The following is a 13,666-nucleotide window of genomic DNA, read 5'->3' as shown; positions in this document are numbered from 1 at the left end:
ACTATCTTGAAAATGAGAACCAAGTAGAGAACACACACTTCCTGATTTCAAAGTGCACTATAAAACTACAGTAGTTAAACAGGGCGGTACTGGCCTAAGATAGACATATAGACCAATGGAATAGAATTGAGAATTCAGAGTTAAATCCACACATCTATGAACAGCTGATTTTTGACAAGGGTGCCAAGTCCAATCAAAAAGGAAAGTATAGTCTCTTCAACAATTGGAGTTGGGACAATGGGAAATCCACATGTAAGAAAAATGAATGTAGACTCTTACCTCTTATCTTACATAAGAATTAATTCAGAATGGATCAAAACCTAAATGTAAGAGCCAATACTATAAAACTCTTATAAGAAAACACAGGGAAATATCTTCAGGACCTTGTAGTGGGCAGTGGATTTTTAGATTTTACACCAAAAGCATAAGCACTGAAAGAAAAAAGACAAAAAGGACTTCATCAAAATTAAAAACTTTGTGCATCTCCCAGTGCCTCCTGAAAAAACAGACAAGCAGAACAAATGAAAAAAAACTCAGGGAAGCCGATGTGGCTCAGTGGTTGAGTGCTGGCTTCCTATATACAGGGTTCCAGGTTCAATCACTGGCCCCTGATACATAAAATAAAAACAAACAAAATGTGTAAGAATAACCAGAAATAGCAGTTATGTTCAGCAGGGGAAGCATAGAGAGATTGAGAGGTGAAGAGTTTCCTTGTCTGTATGCTTGTTTATTATTATTACTACTAAAATAATAAAAATGTTCTAATGATGACTGAAGTGATGAATGCCTAACTATGTGATCATACCAAATAAGACTGATTGTACACTTTGGATGAACTGTATGCTTTATTAACATGTATCAATAAAAATGATTTAAAATAAACAAAAAAACTTTGTGCATCAAAGAATATCATCAAGAAAGAAAAAAGATATTCTACAGAGTAAGAGAAAATATCTGGAAACACACATGTGATAAGGAATATATGACGAAGTTCTACAACTCAACAAAAAGACAAACAGCCCAATTTAAAAACGGGATAAGTATTTGATAGACATTTCTCCATAGATGATATCCAAAGGGCCAGGAAGTCAAGAAAAGATGTTCAACATTATTAGCCATTAAGGAAATGCAGGGGAGCAGGTGTAGCTCAGTGGTTGAGCACCTGCTTTCTATGTATGAGGTTCCAGGTTCAATTCCCATACCTTCTAAAAAAATGCAAATTAAAACCACAATGAGCTACCACATCACACCCACTTAGATGGTTATTAATAAAAACTGAAAATGAGTGTTAGCGAGGACATGGAGAAACAGGAGCCCTCATACATAGTTGGTGGCAAGGTAAAATGGTGTAGCCACTTGGAAAACAGTTTAGTGGCTCCTCAGAAAGTTCAACATAGAATTATCCAGAAGAATGGATAAGCAAAATGGTGGTCTCTCCATAATGGAGTATTATTCAGCTGTAAAAAGCAAAGTGCTGATACATGCTATAACAAGGATGAACCTTGAAGATATCATGTTGTGTTACACGGGTCAGACACAAAAGGACAAAGATTTTATGATTTCTTGCACATGAAATACTTAGAATTAGCAAATTCAGGGAGACAGAAAGCAGAATAGTGGTTACCAGAGGTGGAGGGAGTGGGGGGAATGGGGAGTTATTGTTAAATGAGTTTGAGTTTTGGTTTAGGATGATGAAAGTAGCCTGGAAATAGTTTGTGAAAGTTGCACAGAATTGTCCATGTGTTTAATGTCAAAGAATTATGCACTTAAGAAGGTTAAAATCATTTTATGTTATGCTTATTTTACCACTATTATTGAAAATTAATTTTTAAAAAGATGATGGAAAAGGAGGAACAGCGAAACAAAACATGAAAGGAACAAACAAATCAAACAGTAAAGTGGTAGACCCAAGTCCAACCTCAGCCACAATTACATCAAATGTTAATGACCAAAACACCCCAATTAAATTCTTGGCTTATCAGTAAAAGTTGTCACACCTGATTACACTCTCCTTGACTCATTCCTTCTCTTAGCTACTAGGACACCATACTAGTTTATTTCTCTTCCTATTTCAACAGCTGTGCTCCTTCTCAGTCTTCTCCTAGGATTGAGCAAGTGAATTCACAAATTGTCCCAGATGGGAAGCAGATGCAGCTCAACCAGTTGGGTGCCCACCTACCACATGTGAAGTCCTGGGTTTGGTCCCAATGCCTCCTAAAAGACTAGCAGAGGCCACCTTCCGCCACAGTGAGCTAGATGTCAACCCCACTGCAACGAGTAAATGACACAAGCCAGCATACGCTGCAGCCTGTTGGGAGTGGCTGCAGCTCAAGCCATTGGGCACTCGCCTCTCATGTGGGAGGTCCTGGGTTTGGTTCCCAATGCCTCCTTGAGAAGGCAAGCAAACAATAAACAGACAAGAGAAGCACCTGAAGGGGAGGGGGGTGGGTAAATAAGGAAAAATAAACAAACAAATCTTTAAAAAATTAAATTGTCCCAGACTTATGACTTGATACTCTATCCCCTTGTCCCATCTCAAGATCCAATGCTGCCCACATATCTCCAGCCCAGATCTGTCTCTCACATTCCATATATCCACGTGCTTGTTATTTAACATCTTCCCTTTGATGTTTAAGAGAAAATTGTCCACCTCTTTCTAGGTAACATGTCCAACACTGAACTCATTTCCCCCTCCACCTACTCAACCCTAAGTAGCCAGCTGTACTTCAACTGAAGGCCATAAATGCTTTCAGTCGCTCCCATCAAAAACCTGGAGTTATCAATTTCTTTTCTCTTACACCTACATTCAGTTCAAGAAATTAATCTTGTTGGCTCTGCCTCGAAAAATATATCCAACTACTTCTCAGCACCTCCACTGTTACCATCTTGGACCCAGCCACCATCGCCTCTTGCCTAGATTACTGCAAAGGCCTCTCCCGGCTTCTATCCTTCCTCCCTACAATCTGATCTCAATACAGGAGCAAGAGTGAGCCTTTAAAAATAAAAGATCATATCATCCTTTGGTCAAAACACTCCAATGGCTCCCCATGTCACTCAAAGTAAAAGCCAAAGCCTTGCGATGTCCTTAAAAGGTTCCACATGATCTGGTCCTTCATTTACCCTCTGACTTTACCTTATAACCCCTCTCCCCCTCTCCCTCTTACTTACTTTTCCCCAGCTACAGTGATTGCTTTGTTTTTCTTAAACTCATCAGACACAGTCCTATCTTATGGCCTTTATACTCATTCTCTTTTCTGCCTGGGATTCATTGTCCAGATACCTATATTGCTAACTCCCTCAGTTTCTCCCACACTTTCTTAAAAGGACCAGATGTCACTTTCTAAATAGGGTTGTGGCAGTTTGAGATTATTTACGAATTTCAAGAGAGATTATGTTTGTAAACTGGTCTGTTCCTCTGGGTATAAGACCCTTTGGTTGTATTAGGTTCAGCTGAGACGTCTTTGATTAAATATGTCAAGATTAGGACTTTGATTCGACCACATCAGTAGGATGTAACTGAGTTTAAGTCCTTGCCCCCTTGGTGGGCTATATAAATTGACAATCATTCAAGAATACACATAGAAGAAGAAGATACATGGAAGAGGAGAGAACTTGGTCATTTTGGTCCTGCCATGTGACAGAAAGGATAAGGCTCAAGCAGCTCAAGTCATGGGAAGTGAGATGAGCCGTATGCCAGCCTACAGCTGAGACTGGAAGAAGCTGGGTCCAAGGAGCCTTAAAAGGAAGAAGGAAGGAGAGACCAGGAGAGACTGCCTGCCATCTTGCTTCAACACTGGGCAACTAACGAAATTAGCCAAGTTGGACTTTTTAGGGTCTCCTAACTGTACACTTTTATCCCAAATAAATATCCTTTATAAAAGCCAACAGATTTCTGATACTTTGCATAAGCTTCCCTTTGGTTGACTAATACAAGGGTATATCTTAATCATCCCATTTAAAATTACAACTTGGGGAGCAGATGCGGCTCAAGCAGTTGAGTGCCAAGCACCTACAATCTGATTTATTGGACTTACCACACTCAGCTAAGATGGAGGTGAAGAAGGACAACCACCACACCATGGAGCCTAGAGTGATTACAACTGAAAATGGGAGGATTGCATCCAGCATCCAGGTGGAATCTGAGCCTCCTCTTGACATAAAGGTGCAATGGACACAACCAATCCAGTGTCCACATAGAAGAGGTGGCATTGGATTGGGAAAAGTGGACATAATGGACAAAGGGTATGGGGAAAGGCAGGAAGAGATGAGAGGTGGAGGCGTCTTCGGGACATGGAGCTGCCCTGGATGGTGCTTCAGAGGTAATCACCGGACATTGTAAATCCTCACAGGGCCTACATGATGGAATAGAGGAGAGTATGGGCCATGATGTGAACCAATGTATATGAGGTGCAGAGGTGCCCAAAGATGTACTTACCAAATCCAATGGATGTGTCATGATGATGGGAACGAGTGTTGTTGGGGGGGGGGGGGAGAGGGGGGGTGGGGGGGTGGGGTTGAATGGGACCTCACATATATATTTTTAATGTAATATTATTACAAAGTCAATAAAAAATAAAAAAATTAAAAAAAAAAAAAAAAAAAAAAAAAAGCAGTTGAGTGCCTACTTCCCATAGGAGAGGTCCCAGTTTAGTCCCCGAACCTCCTAAAAACAAAAACAAAAAACAAACTAAAAAAAAACCAACTTAGGGGAGCCGATGTGGCTCGGTGGTTGAGAGCCGGCTTCCTGTATACGAGGTCCTGGGTTCAAACCCTGGCCCCGGTATCACAAAAAAAAAAAAAAAATTACAACTCGCCCCTCCTCATTAAGCACTTCTGATAGTTTATATTTTACTCTTACTTAGATAATTTAACTTTTTAACAAAGAGAACAATTTCCTTCTTATGTTTATTTTAAATTACCTATCCCCCTACTAGGACCTAAGTTCTACCAGTGGAGGGATCTTTGTCTCTTCTGTCCACTGTTATATCCCCAGAACCAACTAGTACTCCAGTACCACAAAAGCGGGGCAGATAAAATGCCTCTTACAGTAGCAGGTGGCACCAGAGGAAAAGAGAGCCTGTCTCACTGGTGGGACAGAAGACCTCCTTACTTACCTGGCTCAAAGTCTTCCATGTTCTGGCCCCGCCTTCCCCCCTTCAGTCTTATCCTGTGCCCCTCTATCCCTGTTGACTACTTTCTAGCCACACTGGACTTCTTAATTGTCCCACTTTAGGACCTTGCTCTAGAATATTCTTTCTCTCTTCTTTGCATGGCTGGATCCCTTTTGACATTCAGGTCTCTGTGTCAATTTTTCTTCAGAGCAATTTTCCCTGCACACAATCTAATGTACGTAGTCACTTTCCTCACACACCATCCTACTTTCTCTATATAACCCTTATTTCTATCTGTAATTTGTTTGCCAATTCTTTTTAATGGCTGTCCCCCCACCCCCACCTAATTCCAAACACGCTACAGTGTGAGCTCCATGAAATAGGGAATTTATTTTTCTATTCACCACTGTATCTTGAGCGCCTAGAACACCACCTAACATGAAACAAATGTTCAATTCACACTTGTTGAGTGTGGATGGAAGCAAGTAAACTGGCCCTGTGGTAGGTGGGACTCATTACTGTTCCAAAGGGCATCGAGATGTCCCTGGGGACCTTGTGGATGACACTCAACAGGGAGGAGGAGCCTCCTCCGTTTGGGGTGAAACAGAGCATCTCACCTCTGAATGGTTTCCTCCTGTTCTTTAACCATGTGTGCCAACTGCTGAAAGATAGAGCCCAGCTCAACAATTGTAGACTCAATGTTCTGCATGGTATCTGCCCGACTCTGGATATAGGAATCCTTGAGAGGGAAAAAGCACATGAGCATGGTGAGCTTTTTCAGGGTAGGGCCTGGGTCTTATGAATCCCCTAGCTTGACAATCTGCCCAAGGCATACTCTAAACACCTGCTTGTAGACCACAAGAGGAAGGAGAAGCTGCCACCCTCCTGTTGAGAAAAATGAGCAACTCCTCCCCAATTCAAGCCTGGGTACCTGCTCATCAATGAGCTGTAGCTGCTGGCTGGTCCGAGAGTCCATCATGTCAATGGCCACATCCAGGGAGGCCTGGTTCTTTGCCCCCAAAACCACGGCATCACCCCCTGGTGGAGAAAGAAGACATGGCACATCTTGGTTGTTAAAAGCAGGTCCAAAGTCCACATACTCTGGATTTGAATCCCAGCTCTGGCACTTACTAGCCTTGTGACCCAGGACAAGTCATTTAACCTCTCTGAGCCTCAGTTTCCTCACCTGTAAAATGGGGATAATAGTAGTTGCCTTCTCAAGGGATGGTTGCAAAATTAAATAAGAGAATGCAAATAAACTGAATAAGTGCACAAATAAGATTAGATGTTGCAATTCTTTTGGAACATCGTTGGATCCACCCTCAAAAGTAAACATATGGGAGACTAAGATGATCACGAATCCCAGAAATCATGTTTGACCTCTGAGAGAGCAAGCCTACCAAAGTCTAGGTCCCAGGGACTGACCAACTTCTTGCCCCTCCATTTTCCGAAGTAATAGCTGCCTTTGGAGGATGCCACCAGAGCCATAATAATTACACTTTACCCCTCAGGGCTTCCCATATTGCTACTGACTTACCCAGGTGGTTGGGGGCAAGGGGCAGGGCAGACACAGGTGCCTGGGAGAACTGCTCCCGCCGATTCCTCTGCTGCTTCAGGTTCTGGGATTGGGGAAGAAATGCAAAGGTCCTGAGGCCTCTGGAAAGCAGGCATGTTAAAGAGATCATTCCTGTCAGCCCCTTGGTGTTGAGGCTCTCACCTTTCCACTTGTCCCCTTTCCCAGTTCTCCCTCGGGCCCTCAGATTCCCATCCCTCCTATAAAGATTCTCACCTCTGTCCTCACTTCTAAAACGGATTTGAAGTCATTGGACATGGAGGCCAATTTGGACTAGAAGAAAAGGAAAAAGGGTCAGCCAGAGAAGAAAACACCTTCCTCCTCTGCCTCCCTCCCTCCTTCCCCTAGGTCCCACCTGCAGGGAGACAACAATGGTGTTGGAATGGGTCTGCAGGTGCCGGCCACTCTGGGTGCCCTTGGCCCTCACGAAATCCTGAAGCTGGGCAATTTGTTTGTTGAGGCTATTGATGTCCTGGTGAAAGAGCCAACAGAAAAACTGAGTATCAACCAAGGAGTCCTCAGCCAGCATCTCTCCCACACGGACACATCTAGCAGGGAGGGTAAGGGTGAAAGTTGCAGGGATTAGAGTATCCCAGTCAGACTAGAAGGGCCCATTGGAATTTTCCAACTAGAATGATCTGGAGGGAAGCAGACGTTGCTCAACTGATAGAGCATCCGCCTACCATATGGAGGGTCCAGGGATCGATCCCCAGGGCCTCCTGAGCCATGTGGTGAGCTGGTGCACGCAGTGCTGCTGTGCGCAAGGAGTGCCATGCCACGCAGGGGCGTCCCCGCATAAGGGTGCCTCCGTGTAGGGGTACCCCATGCGCAACGAGTGCACCCTGCAAGGTGAGATGCCCCACGTGAAAAAGTGCAGCCCGCCCAGGAGTGGTGCCGCACACACGGAGAGATGACACAGCAAGATGGTGCAACAAAAAGAGACACAGTTCCCTAGTGCCACCTGATAATGCAAGCAGATGCAGAAGAACACACAGCAAATGGACACAGAGTAGACAATGGGGGGAGAAGGGGAGAAAAATAAATTAAAAAAAAAAAAAAGATCCAGAGTTTTCTCTGGCTTAGTTCCTACAGAGAGGTGCCAAAATAAGGCAAAATATGGTCTTACCTATTTGTTAATGACTGACTTGTTTACCTCCTCCACCCCAGAGGCCTACTCCACTCTGTGAGACCATGCTCATGGCCACAGAATTCCTTAAAAAGCCAAAATCGCAGACCCAGAGCATGGTTACCAATGAATTGCCTGGGTAGTACCCTGAAAAAGGGAAGGCTCAAAGGAACCATAGTTCCCAGAGGCATTAACAAAGTGCTTTTCACATGCAGAACTCCTTTTAAAAATTACTATTACAAGAGTAAAACTTGTGCCTTGCCCACAGTCACATACAATGAGTACAGCCAGGCTTTCTATGCCATCTCCCATTCCCCAATCTAGCCTGCCAAGGGCCAAGTAAGAAAAGGCACATGAAGGAGACTGGAGGTGACAGAGAAAGCTTGCCCCAGGGCAGCTGGAACCAGGGAGGGGTCAGAAGAAAGAGGAAAAGGAAGAAGTGAAGAATACCAAGGGGGAAGCAGATGTGGCTCAAGCAGTTGGGTGGCCGCCTAACACATGGGAGGTTCCAGGTTTGGTTCCCAGTGCCTCCTAGAGAAGATAAGCACACAATGAGCAGACGGCAAGCACAAACAATGAGGGAGGATAGAATAAATAAAAATAAATCTTTAAAAAGAAAAAAAAAGAATAGCAAGAAGGTCAAGAAATAGGCTGGTGGGTAGCAGATGTAGCTTAGTGATTGAGCACCTGCTTCCTGTGTATGAGATCCTAGGTTCAATCCCGGGTACCTCATTAAAAATAAAATAAAATAAAAAGAAACAGGCTAGAAAATAAAAGCAGATTAGATCTCTCTGAGAGTCCCTCCCAATAGTTCCACATTAGTATCACCAGCCCAACTATTCTCTTGAGACCCCTAGACAACTTCCATTACTTACTGATCTGTCCCTGTAGGTACCTCATAGCCACATGCCCAAAACCACATTTGAGGTTTCTTCCCCACAAAATCTCCAGAATTCTAGCTCAGAAAATCACACCACTTCCCACCTACGCACCCAAGCTAGAAACTTCTAAATCACATACTTACAACTGTATATCTCAATATAACTTCAATGTTTACTCCGTGCTCAGCACTGTGTTAAACATAACAAGAACCGTGTGTTTGTTTACTGTGGGCCACAGTGATATGCTAAGCAGCTTATGACTTGTTATCTCAATTTTGTCCTTAAACTTAGCATAGAAAACAGAACTCTTAATATCCACCCCCAAAAAACTATTCTCTCCCTCCTTCCTTTGTTTTCCATTTTGGTAAATGGCAACACATTTACACAGTTGTTCAGACCAAAACTTAAGAGCCATTGATGCCTCTCTTTAACCTAATCCGTATGCAGGCACGCAGAAATCCATGTGGAATCTGGCTGATTCTATCTCCAATCTATATTCTGAATGGGTCTCCTTCTCTGTCACAATCACCCTACTCCAAACGCCTTCTCTCTATAAAAAATCTCTGGGAGCCTCCTAACTGACCTTCCCCTCTCCAGCCTGCTCCTCTACAATCCACTCTCCACACATAAAATCCTAAATCGGGTCATGTCATCCCCTTGCTTAGAATCTTCTAAAAGCCTTTCCTACTAAATTTAGAATACAACTCAAATTCTTACCTGGCTTACACAGGCTCTATCAGGTCTGGCCCCTGCCCATTTCTCTGAACACACCTCTTACCAGTCCCCTTTTCCCTTGCTATGTTTCAGCCACACTGGCCTCTTCTGTACTCTTCAAACAAATCAGTCACCTACATGTTAGGACCTTTGCCTTTGCTATTTCCACTTTCTAGATAGTGCTCCCACCAGATTTTTGGGTGACTGGCTTTTCCTTGCCATTCAGGTATCAAATGTCACTTGTCAGCCATGCCATTCTAGACTCCCCAATTAAAGTAGCCCCTGCCCTGAATAACTCACTCACCTTGCTTATTTCATTCATAGCATTTATCACTATCTGAAATTGTATTTCCTGCTTCCTTGCATAGGGTCTACTTCACCCAACCAGCAAAGGAAGTTCCCCAAGGGCAATGACCACATCTTCTTGTTCATCGCTGAATCCCCAGAACCAGGCAACCAAAGAACACTCAATAATGTGATTGAAAAAATTAAAAAATGAATCTTCATTACAACTATGAGGTAGGTGCTATTATGATCTTCTTTCTACTGATAAAAGATTTGAAGCTCAGAGTTGTTAGCTAGTTTACGGAAGGTCACACCATAATTAGTGGACCTGGGATTTGAACTCTCAGAACTTTCTGAGTCCAGTCAGTTGGCTCTTTTACAACTCTGCAATAATGCCTCAAAGGTTAATGAACTCTCTTCTTTTTTTTTAGGCAGTACCAGGCATTGAAGCCAGGACCTCGTAAATGGGAAGCAGGCACTCAACCACTTACGCTACACCTGCTTCTCTGGAACTCTCTCTTACCAGCACAGCACCCCTTGAATGGGTCTGCCCTTTTGGCTCTGCCATAATCATCTTTGTATTGGACAAGTGTAGCAGCCTCCTCCCTGGTTTCTCTGCCCTGTCCAGGTTCCAAGTCACACTCTCCTACTAAAAATATTCAGACGCCCTTTGAAGGAAAGTGGATGTGGCTCAGGCAACTGAGTTCCTGCCTACCACACGGGAGGTCCAGGTTTGGTTCCCGGGTGCTTCTGGGAGAAGACCCACAGGACAGAGAGCTGATGCAATGGGTTGGTGCAGTGAGAAGACACAACCAAGACACAGGGAGGAAACACAATGAGAGATGCAACAAAGCAGGGAGCGGAGGTGGCTGAGGCAATTAGTGGGTTCAGTTCTCCCACATGGGAGGTCCCTGGGTTTGCTTCTCAGTGCCTCCTAGAAAAGAAAACCAGCACATAACAAATGGACACAGCAGAATGCAAACAATGAGGGGGTGGGGAGAAATACATAAACAAACAAATAAATAAAACAGATGCCCTTTGCAATTCATGGCCTTCAGGGTTATTCCACACTCCTGAGAAAGGCCCACAATGCTCATCACGGACAGTCATCGGCCTGCCTTTCCAGCCTCTCCTCTTGCAGCAGCTAATTCATTCAACAGATAATGCATGCCTACTATGTGACAGATACTGTTATAGGCACATGGGACACCTCTGTGAACATGCAGGGGGAAAAAATCCCTTATGGCACTTAGGTTTTTCTTTTTTTTGCAGGGGGAGAATGGAGTAGGTGGGAGGGAACAGAGACAAAAAGCAAACAATAAACTTAGAAAGTTAATAATAGAGAATGTTAGAATGTATCAAGCACTGTGGATAAAGAGAAAATAAAGCAGGGTAAGAGGGGAGTTTGGGGCAATGGAATATTGAACAGCACAGTCAGGATAGGCCTCCCTGAGCAGGTAACATCTGAGCAAAGCCTTGAAGACAAGTTTTATTATCTTAAACTTCCCCTTTTCAATCCTTGCCTCTGCACATGCTGTTTCCTCTTCTGGAATGTCCTTCCATTGCTTCTCACAAGACTGAAAAACTACTCGGATTTCACCTCCACTATAAAACCTTTCCCAGTTGTCACATTCACCTTTTTCTAAGATCTTTTCTATACTCTCATCTCTTACTCAATGTATGGGTTTATGGGGCTGGATACCTCTTCTAAACAATAAGCCCTTAATGCCATTATTCTGCCTCATGTCTTGTCACCAATGCCCAGCACAGTACTTCGTACATGGAAAGTAGTCAATAAGTGTCTACTGATTCCGTGGATGAGGAAGAGAGTTGGGGCTAGTTCTAGAAATGTGCATGCAATGGAAAATGATGAAAGTGATCTGACTGGATTGCTGGGTTCTCCTGATGGCTGGAAGTTCACCTGTTTGATGATATATGTTAGCTCCTCGATTTCCACTGCTTTATCATCAAAGAGAGACTTGCGCTTTGCCACTGCAGAGACAAATGAGAGGCCACAAAAGGTCAAAGACAGGACTCAGGGAATAAGGTTCAACAGCCCTCAAGTTCACTGCCCCACATCCGAAAGAGCCCCAGAACACTCACAGATTGTCAGCTTCTCCAGCTTGGCAAAGGTGTTGCTGAGGTCTTTCCCAATGCGCCTATGAACAAGCATTAGTGAAAACACTGTTTGGAAAGGGGCAGGAAAGGGTCTATTTCCACATCACCTCCAGCACAACTAATCCCAGCCCTCACAGCCAGCCAAAGGCAAGCCCACTTGTCCTCAGACACGACACCACCCCATCAGGTGGTTTCTCTCAACTCACTTGGCCATGACCGTGAATTCACTTCGCTGCCGAACAGCACGCAGAGCTGGCTTGTTTGTCTGGATTCCATTCTGAAAAGCAATGCCAGGAGGTAACATTTGTAGTTTCCCCCTCCCCACTTCTAGCCTACACTGTTCCTCAGGTGTCCACTAAACTCTCTCTCTAGAGTTGAGGTCTCTGATTAGACACTCTAGATTTAACAACAGTAGTACAAAGCCCAGATTTGAAGATAGGTAGACCATGGTTCAAATCCTGACTCCACCAATTACTAGATGAGGAACTTTAGTCAAGTTACGTAAACTATTCTGAGTTCCCACATTGTCCTTTATATAGCGAATACAATCCATCTACCTCCTATTGCTTTTTTTTTTTAAAGATTTAATTATTTATCTCCCCTTCCCCCCCACCCCGGTTGTCTGTTTTCTGTGTCTATTTGCTGCGTCTTCTTTGTCCGCTTCTGTTGTTGTCAGCAGCACAGGAATCTGTCTTTCTTTTTGTCGCGTCATCTTGTTGTGTCAGCTCTCTGTGTAGGTGGCGCCATTCCTGGGCAGGCTGCACTTTCTTTTGCGCTGGGCGGCTCTCCTTACAGGGCGCACTCCTTGCGCCTCCTTGTGCGCATCAGCACTGCGCATGGGCCAGCTCCACACAGGCCAAGGAGGCCCGGGGCTTGAACCGTGGACCTCCCATGTGGTAGACGGACACCCTAACCACTGGGCCAAGTCTGCCGCCTCTATTGCTCTTAAGAGTACTAAAAGTATGTAAGCCAAACATCTGGTCCATTGTAAGATACTAAATAAACGGTAGCAAGTATTACCATTTTATTCCTCAAATCAGGGAATCAAAGAGTATTATAACTAGAAAGCTCTTGGAAATCACATAAAAGAGCAGTTGTTGGCAAGAGCTGAATATGGGAAATATTTAAAAATACATTTATCCAAGTCCTACTGAGATTCAGAAAGCCCAGGCTGAGACAATTTTCTTTTAAAGCATTCCAAACCAATTTAGAAATTTTTCCTCATTTTACAGATAGAAGAACTAAGGCTCAACTAGATTAACTTCCCAATGGATTTTACAGGGGAAACTTGTGGCAGAACTATGCCAGATAGAATTAAAGGTGCAAGACTCCCAGCTAAAGGATCTTTCTAAAATCTATTCTTTATCCAAACCAAATACACTGCAGCCACCTCGGGCCCTTCAGGGAGGTTCTTCTCAAAAAACTCTAAGCCCTTGCCTGCAGTTAGCTAGATGACCTCCTCTCTGTTGGCTGGCAGACTGTACAGTCCCATCCAAGCCTAATCAGGAGTTGTCCATCAGATTCCCCCAAGAATGACTTCAGTTAACGGTGCTGCAGCATCGCCACTCTTGCCTTTTCCACTCCAGGTCCTTACCTGATGGCTCTGCAGGGACTTGCAAGCAGACAGGAACTCCTGGGTCCGGTCCCGGCAGGACATGGTGTCAAGAGGGGGAGGGACAAGGGCCACTGGGGGGGGCAGAGGGGCGGTGTCGCTGCTGCTACTGCCAGCAGTTGCAGGGGACAAGATCTGTGTCTTTGAGAGACCCAGGTAGACACCCTGATCCGTGTTCTTAGACCCGTAGCGTTTCCGTGGGATCATTGAGACGCATAACCTCGGACTGTTGTGGAGGAGAGAGAG

General features: G+C 44.2%; 1 protein-coding gene across 2 annotated transcripts in view; it reads right to left on the bottom strand.

Annotated features, from left to right (window-relative positions):
- STX5 (syntaxin 5) overlaps window positions 1-13,666 on the bottom strand; it is a 30,471-nt gene that overhangs the window by 15,894 nt on the left and 911 nt on the right. For both annotated transcript variants that reach the window (XM_058305284.2, XM_058305285.2), the window contains 9 exons: window positions 13,403-13,646; window positions 12,015-12,085; window positions 11,794-11,849; window positions 11,612-11,682; window positions 7,040-7,156; window positions 6,901-6,957; window positions 6,649-6,730; window positions 6,043-6,149; window positions 5,729-5,850 (listed from right to left, as the gene is read on the bottom strand). In XM_058305284.2, the coding sequence (XP_058161267.1) occupies window positions 5,729-5,850; window positions 6,043-6,149; window positions 6,649-6,730; window positions 6,901-6,957; window positions 7,040-7,156; window positions 11,612-11,682; window positions 11,794-11,849; window positions 12,015-12,085; window positions 13,403-13,646 (927 nt within the window). The remainder of the gene's footprint in view (window positions 1-5,728; window positions 5,851-6,042; window positions 6,150-6,648; window positions 6,731-6,900; window positions 6,958-7,039; window positions 7,157-11,611; window positions 11,683-11,793; window positions 11,850-12,014; window positions 12,086-13,402; window positions 13,647-13,666) is intronic.

This window comes from Dasypus novemcinctus, chromosome 10, assembly GCF_030445035.2.
Source record: "Dasypus novemcinctus isolate mDasNov1 chromosome 10, mDasNov1.1.hap2, whole genome shotgun sequence".
Taxonomy (NCBI): Eukaryota; Metazoa; Chordata; class Mammalia; order Cingulata; family Dasypodidae; genus Dasypus; species Dasypus novemcinctus.
Note: the sequence above shows the minus strand (reverse complement) of the source record. Positions and strands in the feature narration are given on the sequence as shown.